This window comes from Coregonus lavaretus (genome assembly GCF_964263955.1).
Source record: "Coregonus lavaretus genome assembly, chromosome: 11".
Classification (NCBI taxonomy): domain Eukaryota; kingdom Metazoa; phylum Chordata; class Actinopteri; order Salmoniformes; family Salmonidae; genus Coregonus; species Coregonus lavaretus.
Window position 1 is genome coordinate 29,727,803 of NC_139998.1, and position 13,624 is coordinate 29,741,426.

Here is a 13,624-nt window from a genome sequence, read left to right on the forward strand (position 1 = left end):
TCAACTGGGGTGAATTGGCGACATTCTCTGTGAAACGTCACTTGGACCTAGGCGGAGTTAACATTGCATGCGTTGCCGTGATCACGTCACACACACACACACACACACACACACACACACACACACACACACACACACACACACACACACACACACACACACACACACACACACACACACACACACACACACACACACACACACAATGGGTCATTTGCATGTCTTTGAATGTCTTTGTTTTGATATTATAATAACAATGTCATACAGCATGTTTGCAAAATAATCCATCTCAGTTTTTTTCTACTGAATGAGAGGGAAAAACAAATTGAAGAATTGCTTGTGACACAATCATGTTTTGTTTTGCTTCTATTGTAAATAACAATGAATAATAATCATAATCATTGTTATTACTGTATTGCATAATGTGAAATATATATCATATAATCTCCTTTTTGTGTAGCCTAATACAGATAAATATGTTTTTTTTACCAAGGTTCTAATTCATTCTACAGCCCTGAAGTCATAATAAATAAATAAAATATGATGAAAAACATTTTTTTTCTCAACTAGATTTAAAATACAAAAATAGCCTATATTCCCTTGATCAGCTGGGCCAATCCCCTGCTCCCAGACAGATAAGGTGAAATGGACAGTGATGAAAAACTAGGGAATTTGGGTTAATTAAAGGTGTAATCCCTAACAGACAAGATGCTTGGGCAGTGGTTAAGGAGCTCTATCCCAGCACTAATGGAGTCTTTACTTGCCATATGGCCATTTGAGGTTCACTATGACTATCTGAACCAGACTATCAACAACACATGCATCACAGCAAATGTACAGTACATAGCCTAGTGCAGTATGTTGTCTTTTGGCAATAATGTGAGAGGAGATAATGAATTCAGACCCCAGAGATTATCACTGTGAATGTTCTTGTCGGTTGTAGCTACTATGTGGGACAATATACCTCAGGAGATTTAACAACCCAAATCCAAACTCTCAAGTGACGGTATTACGGAATCGTAGAATGCAAGTGTGGCTCTTGCTCAGCTGTGTATTGGTCTAATAAGGGTATTTTCAGTAAATGGCTCTAAGCTGTTTTGCAGTGCTAAAGTATTAAGGGGGTTGAGGATAAAACAGAGGGGGATCATCAAACCATATGTAGGTGCAAATAAAAAGCCTTGCTCATGTTGAGTTTCCACACAAACTACAAAAATACATAGTACGCACAAATCATTTTTAATTCATTTCAATACAGCAAAAAGTAGATACTTTGCATTGGAGTTTACCTTCTTTAGTGTGTTTTGTTTAAATCAGATAATAATTTCCCCATTGAATGCTAAATTAAATAATTCATCTAACATTATTTTGAGATTTTCTATCCAGATAATAAGTATCATTCTTAAATCAGTCTATACAATACTGTGAACCATCAGATCCTCCTCTCCACCCTCTCCGAGATGGGCATCTCCGGCGCGGCTCACTCCTGGATTGCGTCCTACCTGACCGGTCGCTCCTACCAAGTGGCGTGGCGGGAAGCTGTCTCCGCACCACGTGCTCTCACCACTGGTGTCCCCCAGGGATCGGTTCTGGGCCCTCTCCTTTTCTCCCTATACACCAAGTCACTTGGCTCTGTCATATCCTCACATGGTCTCTCCTATCATTGCTACGCTGACGATACACAACTAATCTTCTCCTTTCCCCCTTCTGATAACCAGGTGGCGAATCGCATCTCTGCATGTCTGGCAGACATATCAGTATGGATGACGGATCACCACCTCAAGCTGAACCCTGGCAAGACGGAGCTGCTCTTCCTCCCGGGGAAGGACTGCCCGTTCCATGATCTCGCCATCACGGTTGACAACTCCGCTGTGTCCTCCTCCCAGAGTGCGAAGAGCCTAGGCGTGACCCTGGACAACACCCTGTCGTTCTCCGCCAACATCAAGGCGGTGACCCGCTCCTGCAGGTTCATGCTCTACAACATTCGGAGAGTGCGACCCTGCCTTACACAGGAAGCGGCGCAGGTCCTGGTCCAGGCACTTGTCATCTCCCGTCTGGACTACTGCAACTCGCTGTTGGCTGGGCTCCCTGCCTGTGCCATTAAACCCCTACAACTCATCCAGAATGCCGCAGCCCGTCTGGTGTTCAACCTTCCCAAGTTCTCTCACGTCACCCCCCTCCTCCGCACACTCCACTGGCTTCCAGTTGAAGCTCGCATCCGCTACAAGACCATGGTGCTTGCCTATGGAGCAGTGAGGGGAACGGCACCTCTGTACCTTCAGGCTCTGATCAGTCCCTACACCCAAACGAGGACATTGCGTTCATCCACCTCTGGCCTGCTGGCTCCCCTTCCTCTGCGGAAGCACAGCTCCCGCTCAGCCCAGTCAAAACTGTTCGCTGCTCTGGCACCCCAATGGTGGAACAAGCTCCCTCATGACGCCAGGACAGCGGAGTCACTCACCACCTTCCGGAGACATTTGAAACCCCACCTCTTTAAGGAATACCTGGGATAGGATAAAGTATTCCTTCTAACCCCCCCCCCCCCCCCCCCAAATTGTAAAGTGGTTATCCCACTGGCTATAGGGTGAACGCACCAATTTGTGAGTCGCTCTGGCTAAGAGCGTCTGCTAAATGACGTTAATGTGCCCTTGAGCAAGGCACTTAACCCTAATTGCTCCTGTAAGTCGCTCTGGTTAAGAGCGTCTGCTAAATGACTAAAATGTAAATGTAAATGTAAATAATTGATAAACAAGACACAAGTGTAATCCTGTATATCTCAATACCCATTTCAGGTAAATAACCATAGCATTCACTGCAAGGCTCATTTTCCCTTTAGTCAAGTGGAAAAGTGATATTGAGTTTAGGCATGACAGTCTGAATATTTTTGGTTCCCTTTTCCTGTTGCGACATGACCAGAAACCGCAATGACACACACACTCAAATAAGCAGATTTTAATAACTGTATAAAATAATAATAATAAAATAATATGACATTTAGCAGACGCTTTTATCCAAAGCGACTTACAGTCATGTGTGCATACATTTTTACGTATGGGTGGTCCCGGGGATCGAACCCACTACCCTGGCGTTACAAGCGCCATGCTCTACCAATTGAGCTACAGAGGACCACATGAATGCAATATCTCAGTTCATTATCCTTGTTAAGATAACAAAGACTTTATATTATGTTGACACAGTGCCAGGGGATACCTAACAGACACTCCAAATCATGAACGCAAAAAAACTTGATCTTTGTATCACTGTTTAAAAACAAAAGCTATTTTCATTTAAATTGTGAGTGCATTTTGAATTGAGGGATGGTTTATGATTACATGGGTTGTGGTCGTATATACTGATCTTTGTTGAATTTGCAATTCAATGAATTATTAAGCTAATACACTCTATGAGATACAGTGTGTAGTCATTATAGGACTGAGGCCTGTCTTGTCTTGAAAGTGTAGCTTGCTGGCTCCTCTCCCACAGAAAGTATGTGGTAAACCTAGAAAAACCTGTTCTGTTTGCAGAAATGTATTACACTCAGATCATATTAGATCATAATAATATCTAGTTTGTGCCATACACATGTTGCTGTGATTGTTTTCCCCTTCAAACGTATAAAAGGATGAAATGAGTGAAAGAAAGTGCATACATTGTTGATGATTAGTTTATAAATGGAAATCCACTCAACTCAATCTAGCACTCAATGTCTCACATTGGTCATCAGGGCCATTCTATGAACCTTGGGTCCCCCTCTTAACACTTGACTACTTAAAAAGGGAAAATAAGATCTTGCGCCACAGAGTAAGACAAAACTGTGTCCAAGACAGCAGTCCCTGAGATCTTATTGGTGGAAAGCATTAATGGAAACTGCATTATGGGGCAGCGCGATGAAGTCATTAAGAAGCTTACAGACGTTCTGCCAGATTAGATTTTGCTCTCCTAATCCTACAGATTACAGTCGCACAAGCCTGTTGACCGAGTGTGCTTCGTTGTGTTGTACAATTTATTTGCATTGATAATTTATTGTTGCTCCTAACTCTCTGGAATATGTAGGCTAACAAGGAGTAGCAGGATTTAGAGGAGGTTAAGGTGAGACTGTATATAGCTCTAGTTGATAAGACAAAGCGCTGGTTAAAACTATTGATGCAACCGGGATTCAGTCTGGTTATGGATGTTTTTAAATTGGATTTAACTAGAGTTTATGTGACTGTTCGGTTTTCATAAAAACTACAGACTGTCTCTAATGGATGAAGGCACTTCTCAGCTGTAACTAGACCGAGCAACTGCTTCCACACTACAGAACCAACCAGCCAGGCAGGCAGCGTGGGGAGAGATAGGCGGAGGAGGATCATCTCTTTGGGAGGCTTTCACAGATGGTGTCCCTTGCTCCCTGTAGTGAGATGGAGACAGAACCCTGCCCTGGAGAGCAAGAGAAGTGGGTGGTGGAGACCAATGAGCCAGGCTTGAAGGAGGCCTACACAGGCCCTGGTGACAATGACAGTCAGGAGGAGAAGGAACTGTCCCATGGGCCTCAGCAGGAAGACAAGGAGCCCCATGGTGAGGGAGACCCCAGGATAGACAGCCAGGGTGGAGGGAAGGAGGGCACTACGTTAAACCCACTCCCTATATCTGAGATGACAGAGACCCCCTGTGTGGAAGAGAGGAAGCTGAAGACTCCCAGTTTTGCGAAGACAGTGCGGTTCAGTGAGACAGAGTCTGTGGAGGACAGAGAGAACTCAGAGGAGAGTCTCTTCCCAGACCATGAGATGGTGCAGTGGACCTCCTCCAGCTTCGAGGAGCTGTTCCTGGCTGAGGACTGGGAGAACATCACAGGTATGATACTCATTCAATACAGTCATCGTCATAACGTTTTTTACAAATTATAAAATATTGAAATGGTTGTTGAAGCAATAGTGTTCTATTGTTTGTCAGTTGTTGTGGCACTGCCTGTAATTTGCTTGCCAACAAATTGTACAGACATTGGAAGTTATGTGGAGTATTGTCTATGTAATTTATTAAATTATATTTAGTCAAATTCTATTCTATTTAGTCAAACACCGGCATGTAACGGCTTCTGAAACTGTATTACACAACATTATGCCCTTTCCTAATAGTTGTTTTGTCTCCAAGTGCCTGTTGATCAACAACAAGCAGATTAACCCCCTTTCCCCCCCCCCTCCTCCTTCCTCCCTCTCTCCCTCTGTCTGTCCATCCCTCGCTCCCTCCTTTCCCCAGATGATCAGCTGTTGAGGAAGAAGGTGCTGGTACCTGGCCCCCAGCAAGCTGAGCACCCAGCCTGGGGTCAGGAGGTCACAGTCAAAATGCAGGGAGTGCTGGAGGACAGGACTGTGGTGGAGAAGGACCCTAAATTGGTGTTCGTCATCGGAGAGGGAGATGTAAACCAGGTGGGCCCTACAGACATTCTGACTGACAACAGGACAGTTTCCAGCACCCCTGTCCTCCACCCTGTCACACACACCTACACCTGCTAAACATAACACAGGGTTGGCCTGATCCTTCAGAGAATGTACATGTGATAGCTACAGTATAGGTTGCAGTGTAGCCATAACAAAACAGCACTGTAAGTTATACATTGGTATTCTGTGTGGCTATAGGGTTTCAATGTATGCCATCGTACACACTAGACATTTTAGGTAAATTAATCACTCTTCATGAATGGATTTTCATAATTATTAACTAATGTGTGCAAATAAACCATTAACAGTTAGAGAGCTGTGGGTAATACAGTGCTGTTTGACACATAGGCCCTGGAGGAGTGTGCCATAGCCATGCAACAGGACGAGATCGCATTACTGCTGGCAGATTCACAGTACACCTATGGACTTCTGGGAAGGTAATCACCGCTGGGGGGAAAACACATTCATGATCCACAGCATCACTGTAGGCAAAGACACAATCACAACACAAAAAAAAATATATATATTTGGTTAAATTAAACTTGAGTTCTGCCTCTCCTCCGATCTATAAGGAGGTTGTATTATGGGGGTGAGGGTGTAAAAACCCAAACTCAGATTTGGCCATCTATCACCCCTCATTAAAAAAAGTAATGTGACATCTATCATCACACTAAGGAACAGAGTCCTATTGTACCTGTTAATCAGAGGGCAGCCTGGCTGTCCCCAGTAGCCTGACTAATGAACCACAACCTGGAGCAGATGGCCCCCTCCAAACACCATTCACACACGGCTAGAGGCCTCTACCCTCCCTCCCACCCTATGGTAGGACACCACTCAAATGACAGCCAATGGCTTGGGTTTACAACCCATGTCCCATTAATGAGCCATTGCATGCATAGAACTTAACGCATTGACACCTGTGGTTCCGACACAATGATACTTCACATGCAATGTTTACTTCAACATAGCACTGTAACGTGATCATTACTCTGCAAATACCACTTGATTTGCAAAAGAAAATAAATTTTAAAAAAATGATGGGGCAGTTAACCAGACGTAAATTCAGTTATTTGCCAAATTACATGCTACCTTTTTTAAAAGTATACCATAGTGTTGTTCATGCACGGGCATATACCTGTGTGTTTCTAACAGGTAAACAAAACAGGATAATGCTCCTGAATAGTGTCATGTCACATAACATGTTTAATCTCCCACACAGATTACCCAATCATCATGTTGTTTAGGATCTTCCTCTGGATATTTACATAAAACCCAATGGAACTAATCGAGATGTGACAATATTTTTGGACAAAACAGCATGAAGATAATACAGCTGTCCTATATGCAAAGAGTTATCCGTTGCACTCCATTTGCATGTTATAGTTTACATCCCAAAATATAGCTGTTTCAGTGGATCCATGGGCAAGGTTGTACTCAGACTATGTCATGTGTCTGTGTGGTCTTGTATTTCTTGCCAGAGCCTGATGCAGTGTGATGAGCGTGCAGTGCAAGTCTTGGCCTCTATGTGTGGTCCTATTCTATGTGTGAGGTCTTGTTAGTATTGAGTTTGTGGAGCTCTAGAGAGTAGTTGTTCAATTCTGTTTTAGCATAGAGAGGGCTGAAAGGAAGGTGATCCTCTGAGGAAAATCTTTCCCTCTGTCTGTTCCTGAGGTGAGTCCCCTGGTCTGTTCCTGAGGTGAGTCACCTGGTTTGTTCCTGAGGTGAGTCACCTGGTGCGTGTAGACAGAGAGAGCTAGAGAGGCCAGGCAGGCAGGCAAGCAGGCAGGCAGGAGCTCAGTTAATGATTGTTTTGCTGCATCTGGTTAAGGCTGTGTACTGTGGAGTCAAATTTAGCCCTTCCCCTGAGGTAGTCCTCCTGGGCACCGTGCCAGCTCCTAAAAGGGTGGTAACAAAGCTGTTTAAGTAACTTCTCCCTGCTGTGATGTCCAACAATGAAAGACAGCTAGTGGTGTCTCAGAGAGACTTCCTAGAATATGTCAAAAGGAGTGACATAAATTAAACAAGGTGCCGTTGTACGGTGCTTTTTATACCATGATGTGATTCAAAGACAGTAATACCACTAATATTTTAAGTTGGAAGAATAACAACTACTTTTTTAAAGTAGCATGCAAAATAATGTATTTACCCTCTCCCCATCCTCTAATGGATACATTGATTGAACCTGTCGGTCGCCTGTTGCAGACAGCGGCACTGTCTCTGCTGAGAGCACTTCACAGCTATTTGTCTGAACATTTTGCTGACACGCTGATTCACTGGTAGGGATGCACCTGGCGTGTTGTGGGTGTGCTGCTGCCTGCTGCATCTGATCCTAAAAGACTTGGTCTGTTAGGATTATTAGACTGATGATGTTACAGTATGTTAGGATATGGCTAATGAAACCCCTGGAACAGTCTCCATGATCAACAATTTACCTGATTCAATACGTCAGACAGGCTGGTGAAAGGTTTATGGGGTAAATCGAGTGTAAAGCACACTGACGTTTGTGCTGCCAGGAATGAACCATGGAACAAGGCAATAAAGAAGTGACTCCATCATCATAACCATCTCTGACACAAGTAACATACGCCAAAAGCATCCAAGCATTTCCGGGGAGATACAGACTGGACTCTGTCAGTCACCACATCCTAATCATAAACCCATGGAGAGCAACATCTGTGGATCTGTGCTCAGGCCCAAGACCAACACAGTCGAGAAGTCCTGGGGGGCAACACCCCCTCAGCTCCTCACAGACCCAAAGTCAACAACATAAAACATGTGCACTGACAGCTGTTGTACTGACAGGATAAATGTAGTCTTTGCAAATATTAGGAAAGTTTATAAAATCCAGTTGTGGTCCTGCCTGACTACTTGACACCTATGTTATTTGACATCTGTACAAAACACTATGAATTCATAACTTTAATATAACTTTAGTAATAGAAAAAGGTCTACACTGTATCAGGATTGTGAGGGGAAGTTGTTTGAGAAAGTCCTATTCAACAGATCCTTATGTCCCAGCAGGGATGGGGTGGCTCTAGTATCATTTTTGGCAGATATTTGTTTTCTTGGCAGAGATGAAAGCAATGTTAATGATGCATGTTGGAGAGAGCAGTGTTTATTTACTAGGATATTGAGACATGTCAAACAGTCTAATAATGAACACACCTCAGAGGGCTTGGTAGAGTCAAACCAAAGTCTACCCATGATTTGAGGTGATGTATAGTAGCCAAAGGGTGATGAATCCTATCCATTTCAATTCAATTCAAATAACTTGTATTTCTTGACAACATAGCAGCATAGAACACAAAAACATTTAGAGCATTTATTTGCAGAAAATGACAACTGGTCAAAATAACAAAAAAGATACAGTGTTGTCAGACCTCGAATAATGCACAGAAAATAAGTTAAATGTTCATTTTTAAACAACACAATACTAATGTTTTAATTTAGGAAGAGTTCCGAAATCAATATTTGTGGAATAACCCTGATTTTCAGGCACAGCTTTCATGCGTCTTGGCATGCTCTCCACCAGTCTTTCATATTGATGTTGGGTGACTTTATGCCACTCCTGGCGCAAAAATTCAAGCAGCTCGGCTTTGTTTGATGGCTTGTGACCATCCATCTTCCTCTTGATCACATTCCAGAAGTTTTCAATGGGGTTCAGGTCTGGAGATTGGGCTGGCCATGACAGGGTCTTGATCTGGTGGTCCTCCATCCACACCTTGATTGACCTGGCTGTGTGGCATGGCGCATTGTCCTGCTGGAAAAACCAATCCTCATAGTTGGAGAACAATGTCAGAGCAAAAGGAAGCCAGTTTTCTTCCAGGACAACCTTGTACGTGGCTTGATTCATGCATCCTTCACAAAGACAAATCTGCCCAATTCCAGCCTTGCTGAAGCACCCCCAGATCATCACCGATCCTCCACCAAATTTCACAGTGGGTGCAAGACACTGTGGCTTGTAGGCCTCTCCAGGTCTCCGTCTAACCATTAGATGACCAGGTGTTGGGCAAAGCTGAAAATTGGACTCATCAGAGAAGATGACCTTACTCCAGTCCTCTACGGTCCAATTCTTATGGTCTTTTGCAAACCTCAGCCTGGCTCTTCTTTGCTTCTCATTTTCTAGCTTTGCTCGCCGTGCACTTCACCCCAGCTGCCGTTTGCCATTCTTTTTGTAGGTCACTTGATGTCATCCTATGGTTGTTGAGTGACATTTGAATGAGTTGGCGGTCATCCCGGTCAGTAGAGAGTCGTTTCGCCCTCTGCTGGTCTGTAGCTTTGTTGTCTCCAATGTCTGCTGCTTGACCTTGTTCTTATGAACCGCCGTCTTTGAAATTTTAAGGATGGAAGCAACCTGACGCTCACTGTATCCCTCTGCCAGTAAAGCTAGAATAGAACCCTTCTTTTCCTCACTCAAAACTTTCCTTTTCAACTCTTTTGGCATGGTCAATAGTTATTTTTTGATTAATATTACTTTTGAGGTACTATTAGCACTGTTTTTGCCATCCAGCTGGTCCTATTGCAAGAGGATAGTGATGACCACAGCAGTGGTTTTTATACTTTTCCTCGTTAAATAAGATTTGGTTCAGGTGATCACCTAATCAGTACCTAATTCAGTAGAATGAGGTGTGCCTGTGTTGGAATTCAACAGACACTGGAATGGAATGGCTGTCATACATGTAGAGATGCTGATTTAAATAAATATTTGCAGTGGTCTCTTAATGTTTTCCACAGCTGTATATAAAATAAGGGAATCATTTTTGTAAAATGTTTTTATGAATATCACTAGCTACAACAGAATACACACATTTTGAATTACATACCTACAGTAGAAAAGAGGATCATATCTTCTTTCTAATGATGTTAACTTACACTCACTGGAGTATTTGACATAGGTGTTCAAAAAGCACCCGCAAATAGGCTACCTGTGCGGTAAGTGCCGCTGGCTGCTGGTAAGCTTTCTTGACTTGGACATACATTTTTGCCAACACATGGATAACCTTAGTTTAACCAGCTAAACAGCTGATCTTAGAGAAAATGTTTTTGGAGTTACCTTTCTAGCTAATAGGCTATGTTAGAGTTTAAACTTCCTCTTCCAATTATAATGTGGGGAGGTCAAAATAATGAAATACTATCTACCAAATCTATTAATTTTAAAAGGTTGATTACTTCTCCTTGCCATTATCATTCACCTGATGATAAGACATGACATTTTAGTTTTTTTATTTGTTGATAAATTATGATGGGGGTCCCTGGGTCGCTGGTTTGCCTGTTAGGGGGTCCCTGGGCGAAAAAAGGTTGAAGACCCCTGCCCTACAGCACCAAACCACTCCACAATATTAAACAACAGGATGGATTGTATAAAGCATTTATAAAATGCTTGGAGGATGGATTGGTGTACATTAAACTTCCTCAATTTCCGTAAAATGAACAACCGTTGTTGACATTTAGAGTGAATCTGTTCGGTGTTCCTTTTTTTAACTCATGCGTAAGGAAGGATTACCACATTCAAAACATGTGAGACCTGCAAAGGAAAAGTGAATACACGGTTGAGGCTTCACATATAGCTATCATTATCAGAATTCTGCAAGGAGCAATGCAAACTAGTTTGTCCCAAGAGATGAGGTGAGGAATATCTCCTGCATTGACCTCAGGGTGCCACTGGAGCATGGAGATGAAAGCTGCACTGCCCAGTTAGTAGGGGTGGGGCTGAAGCTTGTCTTATAGGTTGAATGTTTACCTACCTTAAGGCATGGTTAAATAGCATTGATTGGTCAGTTAGTTGTTTTAGGTGTCATAATGGTTTGATAGTGTCTATTTGCTGAATCGTCTCGTTCGGAAGATAAGAAGATTATATGTTTTGGTCAGTTTCTTTAGTTATCCAGAAAACACAGGTAATTTGCATACCACTCCAATTCACATACCGCCCCAACAGATCCACACTGCCCTCACCCACCAGGACAAAAGGAATACCTATGTAAGAATGCTGTTCATTGATTACAGCTCAGCATTCAACATCATATTCCCCTCCAAGCACATCACCAAGGTCAGGACCCTGGGACTGAACACCTCCTTCTGCAACTGGATCCTGGACTTCCTGACGGGCCACCCCCAGGTGGTGAGGGTAGGCTACAACACATCTGCCACGCTGACCATCAACATGGGGGCCCCTCAGGGGTGTGTGCTTAGTCTACTCCTGCACTGAGTGTTCATCCACGACTGCATGGCCGCGCACGACTCCAACACCATCATCAAGTTTGCTGGCGACGTGATGGTGGTAGGACTGATCACAGCGACGATAAGGCAGCCTATAGAGAGAAGGTCAGAGACCTGGCAGTGTGGTGCCAGGACAACAACCTCTCCCTCAACGTCAACAAGACAAAGGAGCTGATCGTGGACAACAGGAAATGGAGGGGCGAGCGGTACCAGTGCACCAAATTTGGGACCAACAGGAACCTGAACAGCTTCTACCCACAAGCCATAAGACTGCTAAACAAGACTGCTAAGTAGCTAATCAAATGGTTACCCAGAAAACCTGCATTGACACATTCTTTGCACTAACTCTCTTGCACTGACTCTATGCACACACTCACACATACTGTACTTACACTGACACCCCAACACACACAAACAATATGTGCACACATGCATACTGACGCTACACACACACACACACACACACACTTTTACACTCACCACATACGCTGCTGCTACTATCTATTATCTATCCTGTTGCCTAGTCACTTTACCACTACTTTACTACCACTCAATTACCTCGAACCCCTGCACATCGACTCGGTACTGGTACTCCCTGTATGTAGCCATGTTTTTTTTTACACTTTATTGTTATTCACTGTGTATTTATTCCTCGTGTCACTATTTCTTAAAATAAAATATATACAGTACCAGTCAAAAGTTTGGACACACCTACTCATTCCAGGATTTTTCTTAATTTTTTGTATTTTCCATATTGACTGACCTTCATGTCTTAAAGTAATGATGGACTGTCGTTTCTCTTTGCTTACTTGAGCTGTTCTTGCCATAATATGGACTCGATCTTTTACCAAATAGGGCTATCTTCTGTATTCCCCCCCAACACAACTGATTGGCTCAAACGCATTAAGAAGGAAAGAAATTCCACAAATTAACTTTTAAGAAGGCACACCTGTTAATTGAAATGCATTCCAGGTGACTACCTCATGAAGCTGGTTGAGAGAATAACAAGAGTGTGCAAAGCTGTCATCAAGGCAAAGGGTGGCTATTTGAAGAATCAAATATACATTATTTTTTGATTTGTTTAACACTTTTTTGGTTACTACATGATTCCATATGTGGTATTTCATAGTTTTGATGTCTTCACTATTATTCTACAATGTAGAAAATAGTAAAAATAAAGAAAAACCCTGAAATGAGTAGGTGTGTCCAAACTTTTGGTACTGTATATATATATATATCTTTAACTCTGCATTGTTGGAAAAGGACCCGTAAGTAAGCATTTCACTGTCAGTCTACACCTGTAATTTACGAAGCATGTAGCACCTTTATACTGTCCTGGGAATGTACTTAAGAGGTGACTTGGTAAACACTTCTCAGGACTCAAGTCTTTCCCCATCACCTCTGAGACACACTCACATCCAGCAGAGAATGTAGCTGCGTAACGTAACAGTGACATTCTTAGAAGAAAACAGAGCATGCAGACAAAGTGAGCCACAATCCAAACCACCACCATGTGAGAGGTCGTGAACTCTGGGTTGTGATGAATGACTTGTCTAATAAGTGAGGGTATCTGTGGGTGTTGCTATTCTCAATGAAAATGTAGCATTTGCAATGGCATATGACACACACACACACACACACACACACACACACACACACACACACACACACACACACACACACACACACACACACACGACACACACCTATGGCATATGACACACACACACATTTGCATGTGCATACACGCACACACACACACACACACACACACACACACACACACACACACACTCTCTCTCTCAGGGATATGAATCAACACATCCAGCCCTGGTGACTCCCATCCTTTCCCAAGCTTTGAGAAAGACCAGAACAACAGGAGAAAAGAACTGGCCGCAGCTTGTTTTCTGGCATTAATAACAATAGACTCAGCCATCCAATTGGGTATAGTCCCAAGATTTGAATGGTAGTAGTATTTCAAATCCATGGCCACC

General features: G+C 43.1%; 1 protein-coding gene across 1 annotated transcript in view; it reads left to right on the forward strand.

The window, feature by feature from the left end:
* Nucleotides 1-4,370: 4,370 nt before the first annotated feature.
* Nucleotides 4,371-13,624, forward strand: part of LOC311137108 (peptidyl-prolyl cis-trans isomerase FKBP8-like) — a gene marked incomplete at both ends in the record, with an annotated part of 55,007 nt that continues 45,753 nt past the window's right edge. Inside the window, 3 exons of the mRNA XM_084171446.1 lie at nucleotides 4,371-4,830; nucleotides 5,233-5,402; nucleotides 5,763-5,851. Of these exons, the coding sequence (XP_084027572.1) occupies nucleotides 4,371-4,830; nucleotides 5,233-5,402; nucleotides 5,763-5,851 (719 nt within the window). The remainder of the gene's footprint in view (nucleotides 4,831-5,232; nucleotides 5,403-5,762; nucleotides 5,852-13,624) is intronic.